General features: G+C 41.5%; 1 protein-coding gene and 2 non-coding genes across 4 annotated transcripts in view; 1 reads left to right on the forward strand and 2 right to left on the reverse strand.

Moving 5' to 3' along the window:
* Positions 1–301: 301 nt before the first annotated feature.
* Positions 302–25578, reverse strand: part of LOC126469812 (lysosomal-associated transmembrane protein 4B-like) — an 81093-nt gene continuing 55816 nt past the window's right edge. For both annotated transcript variants that reach the window (XM_050097099.1, XM_050097090.1), the window contains 3 exons: positions 8468–8553; positions 6229–6382; positions 302–1342 (listed from right to left, as the gene is read on the reverse strand). In XM_050097099.1, the coding sequence (XP_049953056.1) occupies positions 1257–1342; positions 6229–6382; positions 8468–8553 (326 nt within the window). In that variant the 3' untranslated portion in view covers positions 302–1256. The remainder of the gene's footprint in view (positions 1343–6228; positions 6383–8467; positions 8554–25578) is intronic.
* Positions 5338–5411, reverse strand: Trnat-ugu (transfer RNA threonine (anticodon UGU)). The gene has a single exon. It is a non-coding gene; the product is annotated as a tRNA-Thr (tRNA).
* Positions 6000–6073, forward strand: Trnat-ugu (transfer RNA threonine (anticodon UGU)). The gene has a single exon. It is a non-coding gene; the product is annotated as a tRNA-Thr (tRNA).

Raw genomic sequence — 25578 nt, forward strand, 5'->3', positions numbered from 1 at the left:
ACAGTGTGTGGCGGAGCGTAGTTCTGATGCGACTAACTGATCCCTCCTTCCCTGTTCTACACGCACTGGAAGAATAACTGTCGGTAAGCGTCTGTTTTAACACTAATTTCTCGAATTTTCCCATTAGGAAGGCACTGACGTACCACCTACAGCATAACTGTTTCTATAACGAACTCCAGTGGTCGAACAAACCTTTGGGTTTTTGACAGGAGGCATACAAAAGTTAACATTTGTGTACCTCAACTTTCCTATCGAATCATATTCAGTAATAATTCAGAAAATAATCAAGTGTTGGAGAAAGTAAGGGATCAACAATGTTTTATTCTGCTGTCATTAAAGAATGATCTGTACAATGAAGATGTTTGTTCACATTGCAGGAGACCAGGTATTAGAGAGGTAAGTTAGACACCCCAAAGTGACATTTGGCATAATGGTGTCATTGATTCAGTTAATTGGAATTTATTTACATAATAATATTATCTACAATACGGAACACTTAATTGAGCAGGAAAATATTTGGAAACAAGCTACTTTTATCGCTGGGAATAATGTCACATAAATATAAAATATAGTACGTATTATAATTGGGCCCATGGGTGTTCGCCTAAATTTATTTGTGGAAGGGAGGAGGAAGGATGTTATAAATTTTCGTATTTGCTATAAATGGGGTGGTCAGTTTCGATACTTTTCCTGCCACAAGAACTAAATTTTACAGTTGATACCGAAGTCTTGTTACATCTCATAGAATCGATGCTTATCTACAGTGTATGTAATGAGCAAAGACTCTGTACTCCGGATTACCTCTGCTCCTCCCCGTCATGCGGACGCCTATGACTGGAAGTAAATTTTGCAAAGAATGTTTCAATTATATAGTAAGTTTAACAAACTTTCTACCTGACCATAATGCTTCGCGTTATTGTAATATAGTGTTTGAAAGTGAGTCATACAAGTACGAATAATGTTAGTGTTTGGATCAGTGGGTGATAGTGGATGGATCAGGAACATAATATTAGTAGTCATTTGACTAACATGAAATTCGTGCTGCACATGATTTTGCCTAGCAAACTAATACGAGTAGGATAACGGTTGACTTTGTCATGTGTGTGACGTGGGTATCACTGTTGCGTTACGCCGACAGCAACTTCTCCCTCCAGGACGCAGGACTCCGGCTGGCGATTTGGCGCTTCTGGTGCTCCATCGTCCCGATGTAGACGTGCCCGCCGTACCACCGTAGCACGGCTGGCAGCTGTCCCGTGTTACACGGAGGCCACGACGCCCGGCGCTCGCTCCTCTATGATGCGGTAGTAGCTGAATACCACCCACAGAAAGTACAGTTCCAGACCTGCAACATCGACACAAACGCACTGCAACCTTTGTTTCAGACCAGAGGCTGTGGTGAACACAAAAATTTGCCGACAGCCAGAACACAGCACAGGACCTGGATGAGAAGCCATCTACAGACACAGACGTCTTAGGTGGTCTAACAGCGACGATTTCAACTATACAAGCAAAACCGGGTGCCCCCCCCCACCCTACTCAGCCCGAATCGCAAACACCGAACTTCAAGGTTCATGTCGAGAGCAAGATCATCATCAGATCATTCATCTGAATAGACGTTGCCTAGATTATTCTGTCTTGTAAGGAAAGAAACATTCTGCAAGAATAAAAACAAACCGTAGTTATTAACAGGATAAGGTCGTAGGACATCTGTCACAACAGTGACAATTTCGTGTTTATCGGGGAAACGTGGTACCAGTCAACTGATATTCAAAGTCCTGTTCCACATTAATTGCGTGATTGTCAAATTAGTAAACCAACGGGATCCGTGGATGACTTACGAAGCTCAACCTCGTCGAAATTACAGGTGTAAGTAGGCTGTTTAGGTTTTTATATTGGTAACGCCAAGTAGCGCTCTGTATGAAAATCACTGGCTGTGCTGTGTGCAGTCTGTGTCTCGTTTGCATTGTTGAAAAATTCTCAATTGTAGTGGGCAGTTGGATGTGAACAGCGCGTAGCGTTGCGCAGTTGGAGGTGAGCCTCCAGCAGTGGAGGATGTGGGGAGAGAAATGGCGGAGTTTTGAGAGCGGATGAAGTGGACTTGTGTCCATCAGATACAGTATATTTGTAAGACTGTATGTCGAGAACTGATATATATATTATGAATTTTGAACACTATTAAGCTGGCAGTAGTGGCGCTTGCTGTGTTGCAGTAGTTCGAGTAACGAAGATTTTTATGAGGTAAGTGATTTGTGAAACGTATAGGTTAATGTTAGTCAGGGCCATTCTTTTGTAGGTATTATTGAAAGTCAGATTGCGTTGCTCTAAAAATATTGTGTGTCAGTTTAGTGTTGATCAGAATAAGTAAAGTGAGTACTGTCTGAGTACGTTCAGTTTTGCTCAGCTGTTTGAAAATCAGATAATGTAAGAGATTTATCAGCACAATAATTCATTTATAATTTTTCTAAGGGGACGTTTCACAGGGTGAGTCAGGAGGAAAGGTATTTACTTCGAAAGGTGATAGCGCGCAGCTTTCACTTTTGGGCAGACGAAGATTGCACTCTACTGTGGAAATAGATTTTCAAAGTCGTTTCTCAGTGAAAGTGTAGTGCGGTATTATTGATGGCCAACTCTTCTCTCCAGTTGTATTAGATAACGCTCTTGATGGAATACGGTTTTTTGATTTCCTGCAAAATGTGCTACCAGAGGACTGTGAGGATATTCCTTTGTCAACACGACATCTTACGTATCTTCAGCACGAATGACGTCCGTGATTTTCAAACAGCTTCATGGAGAATCGACCTTGCTCATCTACCTTATCGAAGAATGCAGCTCTGGCCGGTATTTTCTAGCCTTTTGTAAACACTTGTTACCAGCCGTTCCAAAATAGGGTAATTTCCAAGAATGATTGCCTATCGAACGCGTGAGCTCCTAACGATGTATATCTAACGTGCGACGCGATGTCGACCACACGACTCTGGTGGCGTGAGTTTGGATACTGACTAGAGCAACGACAAAAGACGAACGTTTATTAAGTTACAGTTAATAACAAATGAAAGTACGAGTAGTAACTTTACTTACTTCACTCGTCAGCCACATCTTATTCGTGCACTACTGCTAGTGTTGTGTAAGCTGCCAGCAGCAATTCTTTTTCCCATAACCCGGGTACGCTCTTGCTATGTCAGTCGAGAGATAGCAGGAGAGTATCAGTAGGGTCAATTTTTCCAGGCAACCTCAAGTTGTATAAATATAGATATCTGAAGAGATACAACTTTCCACGCTATATGAACGAGGAGCTAGATTTCGTCATGTGCGGCTCTCGGCACTCGAAACTGCAAACGATAAAGTATGTCCCCCTGGCAACACACTACGCGTTTACCATAATTCGCGCCACCAAAATCGTATGGTCTATATCGAGTCGCACGTTCGATACATATCGTTAGGAGCCCACGCGTTCGATAGGCAATCATTCTTGCAAATTACCCAAAATCGATATAGATCGTGAGCTATATGGTTTGAGGAGTGATAGTATTCGTGATTTTCAAAAAGAAAATTTCCCATGAACATATGCCCTTTTCTTAACCGGATTGGACATGAAGTTATCAATAATTATATAAGTACTAGGAACTGTCAATCTTATAAAGGGTTTCTTAAGTTCATTACACTTTGTAAAATGAGACCTTAAAGCCATCTGAAATAAAATCAATAAATAAAACATCCGGTATGCCCCAGAACAGAGTATTAGGGCCGCTGCTGCTCATGTTCAAAATTAAAAAATTAGCAGATAGCGTCAGCTGGAATCTTGAGCTTTTCGCAGATGATGGAGTTATGAATGAGGGAACTGTGTCAGTTAAAACTTACAGCAGTAACCAATTAGTGGAAAAACACCAGCCTACTGAAATATTGGCAACTTACTGCTAGTGCAGAATAACGCTTAGCTGCACTCTTCGAGAAACGTAAAACCATAGTATCCTTTGACAATCCATTTTATCTGTGACAAAGAGAGAAACTGACGTCTTGCAAGGTGTAAAGATATGAAGTTTAATTATTGCATAGGCTCTGTTGTTGGTAGAGGAGACGGCACGTTACGATTCACTGGGCCCTTTCTCTCTTAGCGTAACCCCTAACCTTCCCTAGGAGATAAGATGGTGACAGCAGTATTGTAGCATGGTCAAATTCACAAATCATATAAATTTATCAAATGGAAATATGGATCGCTGTATCTTGTATATTAACATTCTTTATGTACATAGTTTGTGCGGTTAGCTAATTTCGACTTTGCGTCATTTTCAAGCACGTGAAGTCGTGATATGCCAACATGGAAGAGAATAGCATTGTCTGCGTACATAATGATATAGATTAAAACATTAACAGATTACATACACATAACAACATTAAAGTATAACAGTTCTACTTGCATGCATGGCATAAAGTAAGTGCATTGCGTGTTACAATATGTATATAATGGATTTGTCTTACACAAATATGGTCACACGCCATAATTAAGCAATACGTGTGGACAGAATCCTGTCCAAACGCTACACCATCAAATGTCACATAATAACAACTGTAACTAAGAGTACTCGAGACTGAAAACTATAAACAGCTGTTACGTAATTCTGAAGATACTCCTACGGCTAACATTGCAGAACAGTCGATAGCAACGTGGAAGAGGTAGTCTACATTACGTCATTTGCTATTGTACCAGACTTAACTCACGTATTGTACTCAACGTAATCTGTGATGGAAGGACATATAAGCCAACGTATTAAGGTTTTATTCAGTTCATTGGAAGGAATTCATAAATTAACTAAAAATTTCATAAAATGTTTAGGGAGGTCCATTCCATTAATTGCTGGCGTACCGGACTTAAATCACATACTATATTGTGTAGTACGCAATCAGTGACGAATCCCCATATGTGTACGTACAGACAAACATATTGAGAGAGGGGAGGGGAGGGGGGGGGGAAAGGGAGATGCATCGAATATCGAATTTGAGTCACATGTAAATAAGAGCACAAACGGAAAACATTGCTCAGGTAATCCAGTCCGTTACAGTGAATGAAGTATTAGGCCACCAGTAATCGTGTTACTGAACGCTTTAAGCTCACAGACAACGGCGACTTGTTAGAGAATACTTGAGCATGAATCAAAGTGAGAAACTGTCAGATATTGGAATATGGGTAAATTATATATATGAAGACAGTGCCTGTTCTCGAATGAACAGATACTGTAGATGACCGTGCAGCTTTTCCCTGGAATAAATGATGACTTACTAAAACCCTCAGCTAACGACAGGTGTTGTTGGTATTCCTCAATGTGGACAGCTGAAAATGTGTGCCCCGACCGGGACTCGAACCCAGGATCTCCTGCTTACATGGCAGACGCTCTATCCATCTGAGCCACCGAGGACAGAAATGAATAGCGCGACTGCAGGCACTTACCCCTTGCACGCTTCCCGTGATACATTCCCAACTGTCCACAATTCTACATATGTAATGTACCTTATAGACATTTCCCCATCCACTCATTACTCGCGCACGCTTTGGCTTGGCTATTCATCCGTGTCCTAGGTGGCTCAGATGGATAGAGCATCTTCCATGTAAGCAGGAGATCCCCGGTTCGAGTCCCGGTCGGGGCACACATTTTCTACTGTCCACATCGAGGTATACCCCTGTCGGCAGCTGAGGGTTTCAGTTAGTCATCATTTATTCCAGGGAAAAGCTGCACGGTCATCTACAGTATCTGTTCATTCGAGAACAGGTACTGTCTTCATATATATATAGTTAAAAGGCTACCCAGCCATTGACCTTCGTCTGTGCGAATGCGCACAGGTTGCCCAAACTCTTACGGGAATCGCCAAACCGCGCGCGAGTAATGAGTGGATGGGCAAATGTCTATAAGGTACATTACATAAGTATAATTGTGGACAGTTGGGAATGTGAGTCTCACGGGAAGCGTGCAAGGGATAACTGCCTGCAGTCGCGCTATTCATCTGTGTCCTCGGTGGCTCAGATGGATAGAGCGTCTGCCATGTAAGCAGGAGATCCCGGGTTCGAGTCCCGGTCGGGGCGCACATTTTCAGCTGTCCACATCGAGGTATACCAACAACACCTGTCGGCAGCTGAGGGTTTCAGTTAGTCATCATTTATGAGTAAATTAGACGGAAACAGATACGTTTTCTTAAATCGGGTAATAGATAATGTTTCTGGAGAAGAGCTTTACTTACCGAAGTCTCCGAGACCAAGCAGTAGAGTGACGACCGCATCAACGGTATTCGCATACACAAAGAATATGACGATGGTCAACGGGAACAGAGCGGCGTCTATGATGAGGAGAGCCACGTTGATGATGAGACACCAGAAGATCAGCCGATGGCGTTCCTGGAAACCCCCAAAGCTCTCAGCAAGGCGCTGTGTCTTGGTGTCGATGGCAGTAATTGTCAACTCTTGGGTACTGAATAACATACGCAGGCAATGTCTTCCTCTGTTGTCCAACTGTGTACTGACAAAATGCTATGTTCACCTGCATTTCTTGTGCACACAAACAGCTCACAAAACTGATAGCACGGATTCGAGAGGCGCACTCCTCTCCAACACGACAATTCCATACCACACGTAAGGGCTGTGACTACTGCACAATCCAACGCCTTGGATTCACCGTCATCAGTCATCCACCATACCTTGTACGTCATCAAATGTCAATACTTTTTCTAGTTTATATTTATTGCCGCTGGCTGTTTTCTGTTTCCGCGTTACCGCACATGTTGCAAAAGGGCCACTCCCCAGCAGAACTCATTTTATGTTCTCGAGTTTGCGAAGTGTATTTCCGAGAGTACAGTGCAAAGGCGTTTCAGGCTCACGTACCAAATTGATCCTCCGACTGGATGGAACATTCTCAGATGTTATCGAGAGTATGTACACATAGGATGTGTTTGTAAAGGAAAGACCCGGCCGGAGTGTCTGAGCGGTTCTAGGCGCTTCAGTCCGGAACCGCGCCACCGCTACGGTCGCAGGTTCGAATCCTGCCTCGGGCATGGATGTGTGTGATGTCCTTAAGTTGGTTAGGTTTAAGTAGTTCTTAGTTCAAGGGGACTGATGACCTGAGAAGTTAAATCCCATAGTGCTCAGAGCCATTTGAACCATTTTTGAATTACTTCCATTTCCTTTCATGGGTATTGGTGTGAACTGCGCATTTTCCATTCTCTGGGTACGGATCATTCTACGGAGCGAGCAATTGTCTATGATTGTTAAGTATGGAGCTACTGTATCAGCATAATCTGAAAGGAACCCGACTGTTACGTAATCTGTTATCGGAAGATTTGCCTTTCTGAAGTGTTTTATACTCCGTCGCTACACCAAGGATATTGAATTCTAACTTATTCATATTTGCAGTTTGTAAAGGAAAGAGTCCTGGCCGCCCTCGAAAGTGTCGCATGAATCCATACCGCTCTCCAACGTAGTCCTACAAAATCATCTCGTCTTACCAATCGGAGTGACAACAACAGTCTGGCGTGTTTTGAGTCGTCGGTTGGTCAGTACAAGTTACAGGAGTCACAGGCTCTATGCCATGAAGACAAACGGAAACGTGTGGCACTTTCTGACGAGCGTCGGAATGCTATTGACGATGATAACATTTTCGCACAATGCATCGTGTTCGGTGATGAAGCTACTTTGCACCATAGCGAGAGAAAGTTCAAGAAAAAAATTCTGAATTTCGAATTTGGCGCCTGCAGGACCCACATGCAGACACTGTACATGTACGAGACGCACCCTTAGTCAATCTGTTGTGTCCGACATCCCAGTTTACAGACCATTTTTCTATTGTGGCTACAAGGTTAACGTTCAGCAGTATCTTGCTATGTTGCTTATTTTGTCCGAGGCTGAACGGGGCATCTACTCACTGGAGTCGCTAAATGCGTTAATATCTGAGTGAAACTGTACCTAGCCGTTGGATTGGTCGTCAAGCAGCCGGCGACTTAGCATTTCTCAGCCGGCCTCCATGGTCACTCCGTTTGACGCCCTGTGGCTTCTTTCTGTGGGGTTTCATTAAGGACAACGTTTCTGCACCAACAGTTCCAGAGAACCTGGAAGAGTTGAAGAATTCGGTCCCTACTGCCATAACATCAGTGACGATGGACATGTTTACCCGAGTTGGGGAAGAATTCGAGTGTTGATGTGATATTGTTCGTTTCACTGGTGGAGGACTTATTGACCACCTGAAATTTAAACTCGAGAGTTCTGTAATAACGTGCCCCAAGCTTCTTAGTTGTCTGTTTTACAGCTTAATACATTTATGCATTCGAAACACCCTGCACGTCTTTCTATGTGAGTAGCCCTTATCATTGTACAAAACCTTCGAAGAATGAATAAATAATACTGTTATTGTTGTTATTAGCATCATTATTACTCACAGAAATTTGTAAAACTAATTTATAAAACTATTTTTAAAGCATTAATCACGCTTACCTTGTTGGCTCCGAAGATGAGCACTAGAGCGGCGATGATCTTGAGAATTCCAAGAATGGCCTCAATGTAGGGGAAACCGTCCCAGACTGAAACACATAGCGTTTAGTGTGAGACAAACCCTACGATACCCACTGAACGCTGCAGTAACGGATTACAAAAAAATGACTCTGTTACCCTACTGGTCATTAAAATTGCTACACCACGAAGATGACGTGCTACAAACGCGAAATTTAACCAACAGGAAAAAGATGCTGTGATATACCAATGATTAGCTTTTCAGAGCATTCACACAAGTTTGGCGCCGGTGGCGACACCTACAACGTGCTGACAGGAGGAAAGTTTCCAACCGATTTCTCATACACAAACAACAGTTGACCGGCGTTGCCTCGTGAAACGTTGTTGCGATGTCTCGTGTAAGGATGAGAAATGCGTACCATCACGTTTCCGACTTTCATAAAGGTCGGATTGTAGCCTATCGCGATTGCGGTTTATCGTATCGCAACATTGCTGCTCGCATTGGTCCAGATCCAATGACTGTTGGCAGAATATGGAATCGGTGGGTTCAGGAGGGTAAAACGGAATGCCGTGCTGGATCCCGACGGCCTCGTATCACTTGCAGTGGAGATGACAGGCATCTTATCCGCATGGCTGTAACGGATCGTGCAGCCACGTTTCGATCCCTGAGTCAACAGATGGGGACGTTTGCAAGACAACAACCATCTGCACGAACAGTTCGACGACATTTGCAGCAGCATGGACTATCAGCTCGGAGACCAAGGCTGCGGTTACCCTTGACGCTGCATCACAGACAGGAGCGCCTGCGATGGTGTACTCAACGACGAACCTGGGTGCAAGAATGGCAAAACGTCATTTTTTCGGATGAATCCAGGTTCTGTTTACAGCATCATGATGGTCGCATCCGTGTATGGCGACATCGCGGTGAACGCACATTAGAAGCATTTATTCGTCATCGCCATACTGGCGTATCACCCGGCGTGGTGGTATGGGGTGCCATTAGTTACAAGTCTCGGTCACCTCTTGTTCGCATTGACGGCACTTTAAACAGTGGACGTTACATTTCAGATGTGTTACGAGCCGTGGCTCTACCCTTCATTCGATCCCTGTGAAACCCTACATTTCAGCAAGATATTGCATGACCGCGTGTTGCAGGTCCTGTATGAGCCTTTCTGGATGCAGAAAATGTTCGACTGCTGCCCTGGCCAGCATGTTATCCAGATCTCTCACCAATTGAAAACGTCTGGTCAATGGTGGCGGAGCAACTGGCTCGTCACAATACGCCAGTCACTACTCTTGATGAACTGTGGTATCATGTTGAAGCTGCAAGGGCAGCTGTACCTGTACACGCCATCCAAGTTCTGTTTGACTCAATGCCAGGCGCATCAAGGCGGTTATTACGGCCAGAGGTGGTTGTTCTGGGTACTGATATCTCAGAATCTATGCACCCAAATTGCGTGAAAATGTAACCACATGTCAGTTCTAGTACAATATATTTGTCCAATAAATACCCGTTTATCATCTGCATTTCTTCTTGGTGAAGCAAGTTTAATGGCCAGTAGTGTATTTTAAAACTACAACCAATCTCCAGAGACACAAAAAGTGATAATCAAATAAACTCATTTCCAGTGGAGCAGAGTATACTCAAGCAGGGCCCCGATGCTGAAATCCAGGCGGTTGGCAACGTACGTTTGCTCAACACTTACTCCTTGTCAGCGCCTCTGCATCTGTGAACAGGGCACTGGGGCGAAACTGGCATTTCGAGATGCTACCGTGGTTCTTGGCGGGCCATGCAGGTGAGCTCAGCCGTAACAAGACCAGTCTTGTTCTGTTTAAGAGCTGATCATCATCCAGGCTAGGCATGTTGCAACAACTGGATTTCGAATCGGCGTCTGCTGTTTGCTGGCTGCCACGGGGCGAGGCCACCAGAGCTCTTCCGCCATCCACATACGACCGTCTGCCAGGTATCCAGCCGCAGCCTGGGTGGCCAGGGGTCCAGATAACGTCCTCGTAGCTCTGACCCACTGGGGCCGACATCAGCAGCCATCGCCCTCTAGCCAACTGTACCGTGTTAGACCCCAGCCCCGTTGGGGCTGTACGCCTTCTCGCTCCGATCGCAGCTACGAGAGGTGAAGCACCATTAACCGACGCAACTCCAAGGCAGAACGATGCGTCGTTATGAAGGTGATAGCCGAGCTGTATTGGCCAAAGCGCTGACACCGATGTAATGTTGCCAGCACGATGCAGCCTCTGTTCACTTCTGCATCCGACGTTGCCTCCTGGTTGCCCCCTGTGGGCGCCGTAGAAGTCAATAAATTATTTGTCACCACTGGTGCCCTCTTCTTCTGTACCTACTCTCTTCCTACACCAGAGAACTAATCACCCACACCCAATAGACACACAGTTTACAAGTCGTGTCAGAGGATGGTTGGAGGTTGGTATGACGATGGCGGCAATGGCAGTACAGCTGTTTCGGTCGACAAAAATGTACAACCAAGTACCGACTTTGAGTTTTTTTTTGTGTAGTCCAGTATGGTCATTTCTCTTTCATTTCTAAGGTATACTGTAGGATTTTGATAACGATATTTGAGGAAAATGACAGTGACTGCAAAACCGTCAACTCAGTAAACATTTTATCTCTTGCTAGATGAGTTAGCTCAAGTGTGGACTGATATGGGTTTACGTAAGGTGGTACACAGGCATAGGAGGCAAGAAGGGAACAGTCAGTTCGTTACATTTTCTCATCTGTCCTAGATGCAAGAACTGCCTCATGATTGAGTCCATTCTGGAGGAAATCTGAAGAGGATATTCTGTTTGATAATTTACATGCATCTGCAAAATTACGGAAGAGAAATGACCAGCAGTTATTAAGTATGGGTCGACTGAAATTAGCAGGTAGCACCAGAATCTATGTGATGTGTTCGATGAACCCTCTGCCAGGCACTTAAATGTGATTTGCAGAGTATCTATGTAAATGTAGATGTAGAGAAGTTGCAAGATGTTCAGCCCTTCCAGTAGTTGCCGGAAAAAGTAGTGGAGCATTGTAGAAAAAACAGCGCAACTAGACACTACTGGTAACAAGTCACCAGTCAGTGAGGTGAGTCAGAAACAGGAGAGTCGGTGAATAGCCTTGTGGATCGAATAAGGAAGGTAGACATTACAAGCAGATGACGTCAATAGGGCTACTTTACAGGAGGCAAAACAGAGGGTTCTGGATGTATTTTTTTTGCCTTTTCCTGCTGTGATGTCACGTAAAGTGCGCTTAGAGTTTGCATAAATTGTAAACGGGGCTGAAACAGCTGCGGGAGCTACGGCCGAGATTTATGCACTCATCAAGCCTAGAGAGAGGAAAGTAGTTTTTAACACTGAGACTACTGTTGATGTGGCCAGCCAGTCCACATACAACGAAAATGTAGTAAGTCGCAATGTAAGAAATATAAAGGCTGGACACCCTGAACGAGCTTCCAGCACAGGTATACGCTAACATGAGGGTGGGTTGAGAAGGGGTATCTCGCACCACAGCGTTAAGTAAAAGATGGAACGGTGCAGCCATTGTATAGCGTTCTCAGCGAACAGCACGAAGCAATCCCACGCAAAATCGGTGGTAGTCTATGTTTAGCACTTGTGCTAGATTTACTGAAACCAAAGTAGATCTACAACACCGCGTTGTGAAGCTGCATGAAGCATCGCTCCGTCTCGATTTTACTGCCAAGAGGACCGACCGGTAGCAAGGCACACGTCAGACATTGAGCAAGTTCACCAAAATGGTTAAAATGACTCTGGACACTATGGGACTTAACATCTGAGGTCATCAGTTCCCTAGACTTAGAACTACTTAAACCTAACTAACCTAACGACATCACACACATCCACTCCCGAGATAGGGTTCGAACCTAGCAGCAGCACGGTTCGAGACTGAAGCGCCTAGAACCACTCGGCCACAACGGCCGGCCATTGGGGAAGTCAACTACGCTGAAGACAAGGTATCTTAGACTCAATTCATGAGACACACCAGTTATTAAATTAAACAGGATGCTAGGGTAGAGCTATTATGATTATTTGTACTTTAATGTGTACCAACTTCAGTGTGTGAGTTGGTTTCTCTCTGCGTCTAGCAATCTTCCCGCAAACAAATCACGTAATTTACTTCCTGCTGTTTTCGGAACAGTAGTAACTGTGCCGTAAAGTGATCTACACCTTTCAGTATAAAGTCTTCCTTTCCCGTCAATTGTGTCCACACCATAGCTGCTGTCCAGGGGAAAATTGAAATTAATAGCTTGCTTGTGCCAAGCGTACTTGGAGTACGAATCAACCCAAAAACATGCTACTCGTAATAGCTATAATTAGATTTGTACGAGGATTGCCCGGAAAGTAATGCACCAAATTTTTTTCTCAGGTTTTTTTCTCAGCCGAAAACAATGCTACGAATGTGAAACGCTACGTATGTATTATTTGAAGTCTTCTGAGTGAGCGCACCAAGTTTCCGTTACTTCCGACAGATAGTATAGCTGCAGGATAGTTTAAAAACGGTGTCTGTAGGAGATGTACGTTACAAGCAACGTGCCATCATTGAATTTCTCACTGCACAGAAATAAATTGTGGGCAACATTCACAAAAGCTTTTGCGGAGTCTATGGAGCATCTGCTGTGGACAGAAGTTCAGCCAATCGCTGGGCACGGAGGGTGAGGTAATCAGAAGACGCTTCGGCGGAGGTCCACGATTTGCAGCTGTCGGGGAGACCATCCACGGCTGTGACACCTGACATGTTGCAGCGAGCTGATGTCATTCGCGAGGACAGACGCATTACGACTCCGCAGTTGGCGCCGCATCTGCCAATCAACAAAGGAAGTTTACACAGTGAAGCGCTGGCTTAGCCACCAGGACAGGGATTGGTACCGACGCCCTTGTTTCGTGCTGGAGGACGGCCATAGAACGGGAAGGAGATTACGAGGTAAAACAGGGTGTGTAGATAGAATACCATTCTTTCGCGTGTATAGTTTTCATTACGTTCAATAAAGAACTGTTGAAAAAAAAGGCAATGCATTAGCTTTTGGGCAACCCTCGTATAATACAACCAACCAGTTGCAACAAGATTTTATGTTAACCTGTTTTCAACACCGATTATGGGTGTCTTCATCAGAAAATCCAGACAAATACATAAAAAGATTACAAAACATTAACAAAGAGAAAACTTGCAATAGATGGTTATTATACCTAAGAGATTAGTGAGAATACTATAATCTCATGTTGTAACAGTCGAAGAGATTTACGAGGAAAATGCCTTCTTTGTATAAAATATTTTACAAAAATGTGATATTTAAACCATATAAAAATTATAGACATTTTAAATGACGTAAAACTGTTCATTGGTAGTAAAGTTACACTGGCCAACAATGAAAATGTTTCGGGCTCAAAAATAGTTAATTCGCGTGTATTTCCATCGGCTGGATAAAAAATATCACCATGAAAGTAATAGATTAGCTCTTGCTATGGAGATAAAGTGACTTTTCATTTTTATAGCCAACATTTTCAGATTGAAGGAAATTTTGTTTTAGGAGTTGGCACGCATGCCGAATAACAAAACGCAAATGCTCTTAAGCTGTTTGTAAGTCATAAACATAGATATTGTTGCTGTGGCTGAGAGTTTCATATAGTTTCTGCTGTGATTAAAGCAGTATTTTTTGGTTTGAGAGTTGTTTTGTAGTGTAAAAGTCGCAAAAATGCCACAAAAATGGGCAAATAATTATTGTTACATTTCTGATGAAATAATATTTTTCTCACAGAAGCGCAGTGTGACGCCTCTTGTGAAGACTGCCTATTAGCATTATGCCGGTATGAAAGTAGAGGAACAAGATAAGTCTCGGCCGCCATATATATGTAGTATCGCACGTTCAGTTACACTGCGAGAATGGCTGAAAAAGAAGAAACGATCTACGGCTTTTGCTGTGCCTGTGATGTGGCGGGAGCCTAAAAATCATAGCGACGACAGCTATTTCTGCTTGACTCCACGATAAAGGCAGGATTTTCTCTGAAGAAATGAATAACAGGCCAGTACCCGAATCGTCAATCTGCCAATAGATCCATTCCGCATTCAGATAGTTTACCAGTTCCTGATCCACCCGAAAATTGTGTGTTTGCAGTAGAAAATGAAGACTGTATGGAACAAGAAGAAGAACCAAACGAACTTTCCACATTCCGTTACCCTGATTTTGACGGAAAAGATGATAAACCGCACATACTGAGTAGCGCGGAATTGTGTGATCTCGTTAGAGACCTTGACCTGTCAAAGGAGAGGCAAGAATTCTTGTGTCTCGACTATAGCAATGGAATCTTATCGAAACTGATGTCACAGTCTCACAGTACACAGAAAACTGCTTCCCTTTTTTGAGAAGAGAAACAATCTTGTTGCTTGCTGTGTCATTAATGGCTTGATGAAATCTTCGATTTTGAGCCATGATCCAACTCAATGGAGACTATTCGTAGACTCAATCTGAGTTTGAAAGCTGTGTTACTTCACAATCGCAACCGTCTTCCTTCTATTCCTGTTGGTCATGCAGTTCACATGAAGAAGACATATGCAAATATGACAGCCCTCTTGGACTTAGTCAAATATCATGAACACAAATGGAAAATTTCTAGTGATTTAGAAGTCATTGCCATACTCTTAGAAATGCAACTGTGGTACACAAAGTATTGCAGCTTCTTATGTGCGTGAGACAGTACGGACAGGGAAACGCATTATATTATAGCAGACTGACCTGCAAGAAATCTTAACGTTAGGGAGAAAAATGTCGTTGCCCAGCCTCTCGTGGACCCAAAAGGTGTTCTTCTTCTATCCCTGCATACCAAGCTGCGTTTAATGAAAAATTTTGTCAAAGGTAGGAACCAAGAAGGACAGGCCTTTAAGTATGTAAGAGAGAAATTTCCGAAATTAGGTAATGCAAAAGTTAAGGAAAGTATATTTATCGGGCCACAAATTCGAGAACTTGTAAAAGATCCTGCATTTGACCAAGTTTTGAAGCGGAAAGGAAAGAAAGCTTGGGAAGCCTTCAAGGGAGTGGATTCTTAGGCAACAAAAGAGATACTAACTACACTCAGCTGCTGACAGTGCTCCTGAAAAAGTACCACAACCTTGGATGCAACAAGTCCCTTAAAATCCATTTTCTCCATCCCAACCTAGACTTTCCCCCTCCTAATTATAGAGCTGTCAGCCATGAACATGGAGAAATATCCCATCAGGACATTTCTGTTATGGAACACTGATGTTAGGGCTATTGGAATGAAGCAAAACTTGCGGATTACTGTTGGTCTTCTTGTAGGTATGTTTCGGAACTCAGTTACAAGAGCCAAGCTAAAAGACGACAATCTCTTGCAGCCACCACATGACACTCTTCAGACCCAACCGTTTGCGAGGTATTCTTCCAGCAATTTAGAACTCTTAAAATGTAACTACCATTCAAAAAATTCAAATATACTTTCTATGTTGTTAGCATGTGAAATTAAATGGGTGAGTGCAGAAACCACCTTAGTCACAAAAATGCAGAAATTCGTTTTCGATGTAAAGATGCTTAGAAAGGCAAGATGCGTGTTGAGTGAAAGAACCACATTAGTCTGTTGAGTAGATCAGTAGATACAGGGTGTCTTTTTCTACGAAATCTGAAATATTCCTGTACCACGAAGGAGTAGCCAACAAAGGAGCCAATGAGATATACAGCATGCTATTGAAATACATTGACATTAATATTCCATAAAATATTAGAATCTGTATTTCTTTTCCGATGGCACCTGCGGACAGAATCGGAATCACATCATGATGAGGTTCTGCCTTGCTCCTGCAGATACAGGACGTTTTGAACAAATTTTTCATTACTTTCTGGTCGAGGGCATTCATATCTTCCAAACGATCGAGATTTTGGTACTATTAAGAGGATGATATTTAAAAATGATCGGATATATACACCTGATGAATATGAAGATTTGTGTACTCAGTCCAGTAACAACCTTCACATCGCCAAGCTACTCACCACTGACATAAAATATTTTGATAGATGGTGGAAGGAATATTGCACAAAAAACCCACTAGCAGAGAGTGTCGAGGGAAGAGTGCGCCAAAAGTTTGCTCTCACTCGATATACAGAGTTCCATAGATGGATTACAATAGCACAGCTCTCAGCTGCTGAAACCTGCTTCCCGGAACGTAGATATAGATTTTCCTTCAAGTATTGCAGCCTACCCTTCAGGGAAAGGTCCAATCAACATCAAGACATCAAGAAGATGATAATTCATATTCCTGAAAACTCCAAAGTTTTTTATGATGAACTATTTACCAGGCCAACCACTGCACATGACAATGACACAGTGGTCGAGAATTATCTACTTTAAGAGCGTTTTACTTTGTTATATTCCTGTTTTCTCATAACTTTACAATACCGTTATTTCATTTTTGATATAATATGAAAAAATATAAACTTTAAGCGAATGATTACCTTTTTCCAATTTTCAGCTGTCAGTAAAAACAGCTGAGTGCAGAAACAGCGTAAGTCCGGTTCAAATTTTAAATTTTCCTGAGCCTAATCTAAGTCGAAATTAGGAAAGTTTTGCATGAGAGCAACATAAATGAACGTTATGACAGAGGGAAAAAAGTTAAAATATTTGATAATTTGGAGAGGTTATGACGTTTCTTCTCTCTCCTGAAAAATTTGCAATTTGTGACTGAACTGGTTTCTGAACTCACCGACTGAATTGACACGCCTCTTTTTCTTTTAATCCGTTAATATTAAATAATTCCATCTAGTGAGTATCATATAAACTAAAGCTAAGGAAAATGTTTCATTGTCATATTCGTTTTTATCGACCCAAAATTGGTAGAAATTGACTCATGAAGTACAGGAGACATAAGAGACCTGTTTTCTAGGTGGCCAATATTATCGCTACACAGCGTAGCGCACTACTCGCCGCTAAGAGCTGTAAGAGAAGAAAGGCGCTGTAGGTGTCATCAGACTAAGAGACTCACAGGCCGAAGCTGCCGCAACCTGGACAAGAAACAAGTCGCACCATCTATTAAGAATAGAGGAAATCAGGTACTTACATCAATATTAAAAAAAAAAAAAAAAAACTATAAGCGATCATCTCACAAGTCAAGAGCCAGGATTATTCAAACTGAAATTTATACACTACAACGCAATAGTAATTGGTCTATTCATTTTGTATGAAAACGTACCCAACGTAAAAACAAAAAGGAGAGACGAAGACGATATTTTAGAATCTAATCTGAGGAAAAGAGGAGTTAGTTTTATGCGTTTCTAAGTAAGGGCTTTATACCACTGAAGAAATTTTTATTACGCAATATTCATTCAGAATGAAACCGTCATTAAGAGGAAGGTATTTGAAAATTTATAATTCTTCAAGGATATCAAGTCTCAAGCACGTGCACAGGATACTGACGTCATGGACTTGTTTAGACTTGTAGCCTGTAGTTAATAAATGATCAGCAAAAAATGAGCTACACATATTTTTACCTTTTCTTCTAAGAGATGTTTTTTTATATCTCACAGGAATTGCTCGTCGTGTTGGCCCTATCTAATAGGCTGGGCACGTATCACAGCTGATTTTATAGACACCTGAGTTTTGCCAGGGAGACTGCACTGGTTTTATGAATTACGGATAAGATTATGTTTCAAAGTACTGTTAGCAAAAAATGTTACGTTAAAGTCATTTTTGTTTTGAAGGAGACGCTGACTCCCAGAAGATACAGGTCCTAAAGATTGTACAGAATTTTTTTCCCTTTCATTGCCTTCGTTACTGGGAAAAGTGCCAAGAATGGTGATTCTATCATCGTCTTTATTTTTGAAAATGTTAGCCACTATGGTTGGTTCATATCCATAACTGACTGCAAAAATATTAACAAAATTAATCTGAGCTTCAAGGTTTTCATCAGATAAAGGAGTAGAAACAGCTCTATGGATGGAAAAATAGAAAAAAGATTTTTTTGTGAACATGAAACTTTGGTGAACAGGACGGTACCACACGATCACTGTAGGTTCTTTTGCCAAAAATATTGAAACAAATATTGTAATCAACTATTCTTAATTTTAGATCCAAGTAATTTAACTAACTAAATTAATTTTTGAGCTCACATGTGAAAGCGATTTGCTTTTAAAGTCCGAAAAAGATTTTGAGGAGGTGGTCGGTGCCGTTACTAGCCACTCTGTGAATACTCAAAATTTCGCCTACATATCTGGAACATGAAACAACACCTAAACTAGCGAGTGAAATTTTTTAAATATTTTTCTTGTAAGTAATTTATGAATATGTCTGCAAGAGTACCACACTCATTGCAAGACGGTTGTATTCTGATGCAACTACTCACTGAAGTCGAAACAGTTACATTTGACTACATTTTGAATGAAATTCATGTAGTCAGAAATCTGCTTATCAGGATTTTTTTTTTATAAAGATGTAATTTTTTCTGTAATATCTAAAGTTGCTTGCACAGATACTTTGGTGTAAAAATTTTAATATCGAATGACATCAGTTTGGTGTTTTGATCACAATGTCTTTAACTTTACTAACGAAATTTTGACGGAAAGTTAATAATTAATTCGAAATACATAATATTTTTTAATTGTCATTAAGAAACTTTGCAACGCCATGGTAATCACTCTTCATATTGTCTGAAACTGGGTGAACTGTGTGGACTTTAAGGTGAAAACATAACTTTGGAGGTTTTGGGTTCATGCCAATCAACCGAATTTTATGAAACTGCCTGAGTAGGAAATTGGCGCCATTAACAGCGTATTCAATTTTTCTTTGCAAAACTAGAGTGGCGTCCTCATGTAGCACGAAAGTGTTGTTTTCCTCAAAAAACTGTAAAGTTTTCGTTGGATACTCCCGTTTGCTAGCAACGAAGGCATTCCATTTATCGCGTTTCGTTGTTAATGCATCTTTTCTTTGTGCTTTACGTTAATGATTTTAATCAATTTTTTGTTCACAAACAACTGTACTTTGTAAATTAGGTAAATTTTTGCTTTCAATATTGCATACATCATGAGATATTCTGATCTGGCAAGAATTTTCCATTTTTATGCTGTCGAAACCATTTTTTCAACCTGCATTAGATATTATTATTATTAGTCTTAAAATAAAGTTAATACTGATGTAATATTATTTAGTACACTGTCCTCAGTTATCAGTAGAAATATCTGCATTTTTATTCTTAACAACTTGTATATGGATAAGTCTTTGATGGAAAACGAAGAACTGGATAACTCACAGTCTTTTATTTGCCGTAGTTTACTGTATGTACGAGAGTTTGACAGAAATTGGATAGTGCCACCAGCGAGGAAAATTTAAATTCACTAGAAGTGAGCCTAAGAATTTAAAAGAAAATTGAGGATCTATTAGACGAAACTCAGTTTGGCTGTTGGAAAGGTAAAGACACCAGCGAAGCAGTAGCGCTTGACAATGGAAACAAGATAGGAGAAAAATGAAGTCACACTCATAGGATTTGTCGACCTAGAAAAATTGTTCGACAATGTAGAATGGTGCAAGACATTTGACATTCTGAACTGTGGGAAAAGATTTGCAATATGTAGAAGAACAAAGAGAGAGCGATGAGACTGGGAGACCAAGATCGAAGTGCTCGAATTAAAAAGGATCTAAGAGAAGGATGCAATATTTCAGCCCTACTCATAGTTGCCGTACCTAGTTGGGACATCGTCGGGACTCCATGAGATAGGGGTGTTTTATCTGGAACACAATTACAAAGAACTTGTTGCGACCGAAGAAGCTGCACACGACACTTTTAGGACGATTTAACCTTTTTCAGCAAGTCTTTTTTCCCTTTTAGGTATTTATAAAACTCATAGCAAGTCAGCTTGGAGTTAAACTGGCACTGTAAGATTGATTCAACAGTCCCTGCCATCAGCAGATTTCTTTCATTAGTAAAAACATTCCTTCCACAGTGACATTGTGTCCGGGAATAGAAAACAAATACTCGCACAATTTTAACAGTCGTCATTTGCTTTCGTGATTTTCGGTTTCCTTACGAAAATAAATCCACCTTTCTTCCACGGTGTGTTTGGACTTCCATTCTTTCGAGTCACTCTTAGCTACTAAAACGCTCTTCACATACCTATACTCCTGAAAACAATTGTCGCCAGAAATTTTCACACCATGTTTAGTCAGGCATGTAATAGTGTTTCCAATCACCATCCAATCTGGGGCTTCAGACAGCACCATCCAATGAAATACTTGATATTTGACGGCCGGAGTGGCCAAGAGGTTTTAGGCGCTACAGTCTGAAACCGCGCGACCGCTACGGTCGCAGGTTCGAATCCTGCCTCGGGCATGGATGTATGTGCTGTCCTTAGGTTAGTTAGGTTTAAGTAGTTCTAAATTCTAGGGGACTGATGACCTCAGAAGTTAAATCCCATAGTGCTCAGAGCCATTTGAACCATTTGAACTTGATGTTTATTAGAAGAAATACCTCACTTCCATAAGTAAGCACATGCTATGGTATGAAAAGCCATTGTTTCTACCTCAAATTTCGAACTCAAAAAAATATTTCTTGGTTACAGATCTTATTCTTTAATTTGTTTTTTATTCATATTGGTCTGAATAGCAATAAAATTGGCAGTTTTTCTCTCATTCGGGCATCTTCGAGTGTCGATTAATATATTTCTTATTCCAGATATCGAGAGTTTATTTTCCTCCACACTTTTCTTTCAAACAGTGTCAAGTTTGACTGCAGAAACGTGAAATAGATTTCAGTGATCGGACTACTGAAGAAAATGTGAAATTATTTTAGGTGGCCTGTCTTGTTTTATTGAAATCCACAGCTTAAGATTTCTCTCAACTGCGGGCATTAACGACAGCCATCTTGTTTTTCTGTGAGATAGAAGAGACTGACTATTGCCGCAACGGATAAGCAGAACTCTGTCAGCTTCTTTCTCCTTACCGTGCGTATTGGAAAAATAATGAAATTTTTTCCTGATGATCATTTCACTGTCGATAGTTAGGAGTCCAGCAGCGGTTGACATAGTATTGTGGAATATGGGCAGGACATCCAATTCCTTCTAAATTTTTCCCTAGATGTTCTTTAATTTGGTGAAACATATAGGTCGACTGCTGGCCGCGTTGATGACGCCCTCTGAAGTTGGTATTAATGAATCTAATGGAATTTGCAGTTATCTTAAAGTGTCTAGAAAAAACCCTGCAACACTTTCAGCAGCTTCTGCTGGATTCCGTCAGTTTCAGTTAAAGTATTGAACAACTAAATGGTTCCAATGGCTCTAAGCATTATAGGACTTAACATTTGGGGTCATTAGCTCCCTAGACTTAGAACTACTAACCTAACTAACCCTAAGGACATCGCACACATCACAAAGTCAACAAAGAAATTCTGATAACTTGGAAGCAAAATAACCAATGACTGGTGAAGGTAACGGACATAAAAAGCAGACAAAACACAAAAATGCAACTTCATTACAGAAAGAAAATCTTCAAATGTATGTTCGGAGCACAGAAGTGTATGGTAGTGAACTGCAGACATTTGAAAAACTGGAACAGAAGGGAATCGAAGTATCTGAGATGTGTTGCTACAGAGCGCTGGTAAGAAAAGGAATGAGGTGGTACTCTGCAGGATTGATGAAGAAAGAAAGATACGGAAAATACCATCGATGAGTTGGGACAGGATTATGCGATTTATCAGGAAATAACCTCCGTGGTACTAGATGGAGGTGTTGAGGGTAAAAACTGTAGCAGAAGACGTTGACTGAAATACAGCCAAGAAACAATTGAGGACCTTGGGGTGGAATTGCTACTCTGAGATGAAGAGGTTAGCACAAGAGAGAAATTCGTGGCAGCCAAATCAAACCAGTCGGGCGACTGATGACTCAATTATAAATAAATAAGAAATGTAGCTATCAAGGGGTGCACTGATAGCTAACGTGGAAGTTTGGAGAAGGAAGAATTAGACAGAGATTTCGGGGACGAATATTCGAAATCAGAACAATCTATCGATTTAGCTACATTGTGGGTGAATGTGTTTATGTGTTTAGAAGGACATGATAGTGAGGAAACGGAAGGATTACTACAGGATTTCGCAGCGCTGTTTAATCCTCTCGGGCCATTGACAGCTACGCCGCTGATATAGTATAGGGTTCCCAATGGAAATGAATCACTAGTGTATAGAAAACCTTATCAAATTTATCATCATCTACAACCAGCAGCTCCACGACATTAGTCCTTGGGCAGCAGCGGTAGGAATTGTGCCGGTGAGCTCAGACGAAAGTTAGGTCTAAAGATTTATAAAAGGACAGTTACGGATGCAGTTCCTCTACTTTATGACAATGGATGTGTGAAGTGCATCTACATCCATACTTCGCGAGCCACCTGACGGTGTGTGGCGGAGGGTACCCTGAGTGCCTCTATCGGTTCTCCCTTCTATTCCAGTCTCGTATTGTTCATGGAAAGGACTGTCGGTAAGCCTCTGTGTGGGCTCTGATCTACATTAGTTAGAGATAGCTGCAGAAAATAGATACAAGACTGCGTTTATGGATCCATATGGTCGTTTTCAGTACCGGTGAATGCCATTAGAATTTAACAATTCGCTGGTGACATTTCAGTATCTACTGGATGGAGTTGACAAATCATGATGTATCTGGACAATACTATTGCCTTCTCTAAGGACTTCTAGAAGCACATGGTAGGATAACATGACAACTTTAGTCGGTTACAAATGGCACGACTGATATTGAATTTGACAAAGAGTAATTTAGTAGAAAATGAAACTCGCTATTTTGCCATATTATTGACCAAGACGGAATGCGAAGCAACCCGCAGCTAGTATAATCTGTGCAAGGATTCATGACAGGGAAAACAGAGAAATAGCAGCAGTTCTATTTTGGGATAGCTAATTATTATGGAAATTTGTCCCAAAATTTACAGAAATAGGAAGCTCTGATATATTTATTGAAGAAACAGGTGAAGTTGCAATAGACGCCAGAATTCGAAGAGGTTTTTGTGCAGTTAAAGGATTTATTGACCATTGGTCTCATCCCTGCTTGCTCAGATTATCGTAACAGTTTATATTATCTTGTGGTATGAGCAGTGATGTTGTGGAGGGTTTTTTGTGTCAGCAGATTTGATGATGCAGAGCACCCAATAGGTTATGCTCCTAGACTGTTAAAAAAGGCAGAGAAAATTTACTAACTACCGAAAAAGAGATGCTCAGTTTGATCTGTAGAATCACTTATTTCCTTTGATGCTTGTAAGATCGGCATATTAAAGTTGATCTTGGAGCAATGAAGTGGCTTCTAGGCCATAAGGAGCCATCTAGCACATTGATTCTATAGGCTTTAACGTTTAGGACGATTTTGAAGTCATACTTTGTACAGGGAAAGACGTTAACACAAACGTCTCAACACACGTTGTGGAATGTGTTGGTATATCTGCAGACAAGTGGTGAAAGGTTGACGCTGAAGACCAAGATCGTTAATAATTCACGTTGGAAGCTCAGCTAAGTGGTGACGATGGAATATTATACAGACAAACAAGGTGTGGTCGCTAATGCTCATGCTGGCAAATTTACATGATACAGTGTTGAGGCAGGCTCGTGATTCTATGTTGGCAGGGCATGGAGGCTGATTAGCTGCAGAATGATCGATTGCAGAAAATTATTGGTGCCTAACGCTTAAGCAATTACTTCACTTGTGTAGCCATATTATCCGTAGCTACCTAACAATTCCTGAGGGTATTTTTGTTCAATCGTTACAAGAACATGCTTCTTTTTCTCACCAGAAGCATTTCGCTTTATTTGAGTTAAGCATCATCAGCGGTCTGTAATTAAGATACTTGCAAATTGATTTGTTTTTAAGACCGAAAAACAGTTCGATGGTAATTTGTTGATTTTTACTTACGGTAATTTCCGCTTGGGTTTTTGCCTAGATCAGTAAACGCTGTCCGCTAGCAAGTCTTTGGTTTTCTTCTTCAATAGACACTGATAATTGTGGTCTAATTTTTCGCTGCCTTGCCGAACGATGCAAATTTTACGTTTTACACAGCACATTTTTTCGTACGCCACTGTTCATTGTTTATTTGTATGCGTCCAAGAGTTAAATTAAAAAGCACAATTGCTCGGGCAATGGTTAACATCTACCAATTAAGGTTTTGGTTGTCATAGGTTATAATAATAGATCAGGGCACTGATATTAAGTTGGAACTGATTAATTAATTGTGTTGACTTTCTGAAGTAAGAAGTTGTGGACTAGTACGCTACATCCGCAAGCCAATGGGAAGACAGGACAGATGCACAGAACAATAAGGAAAATTATTATGTAAATAGTCACCATTGTGACTGGGATGCTTTACTACCGTACATAGTAGCAGCTCATAATTCAAAGTCACACGAAAGTGCAGACTTATCTCTAAATGAGGTCGCTGATGCAAAAGAAGCTATCCCGTTTTGATATGTGTAAACCAAGATGTAATCTTCTTAAGAACTTTCCTTAACGAAATAAAGGGTATGAGGTGCCAGGTTGAGAAGGTGCATACGATCAAACTGGGAGGTTTCCGCTTTCCCTTGGGCACAGTCTGGACCTAACACGGAAAAATTCATAGAAGATGACAGGTGGGTGCACAACGTCTTGACAACGAAATTCACTCAGAGGGAATTGTGAATTCGATAGACTTTGGCGTTGTGACAGTCTAGGGCCCACTGTGAAATTGTAGGGTGGCAGAGGCTCAGGGTAGATAAACTCTACAGTGGCATGGTTGTGATGAAAGGGTGGGTCGTTTACAGCATTCTGACCAATTTTTGTTCATGGGAACGTCATTAATAATAAAATATTTTATTACCCCTTGAATTATAGAAATGTGACGGTGCGTGGGTGCGTTCACTCCTTCCAAGGTGCACCCATTTATGACGCAACAAGAGGTGCCTCATTAGCAGGTTCCTCCACAGCCGCAAGCCACATGGCTGGGAGAGCAGTATTGGCAGAGGCCCACCTAGAAGCTGACCTCAGCAGCAGCGGTCGCCCGCGCTGCAGATGGGAGACAACTAAACTGACTGCCCAGGATGCAGCATTATTTGGTGA

This window comes from Schistocerca serialis, chromosome 1, assembly GCF_023864345.2.
Source record: "Schistocerca serialis cubense isolate TAMUIC-IGC-003099 chromosome 1, iqSchSeri2.2, whole genome shotgun sequence".
NCBI lineage: Eukaryota > Metazoa > Arthropoda > Insecta > Orthoptera > Acrididae > Schistocerca > Schistocerca serialis.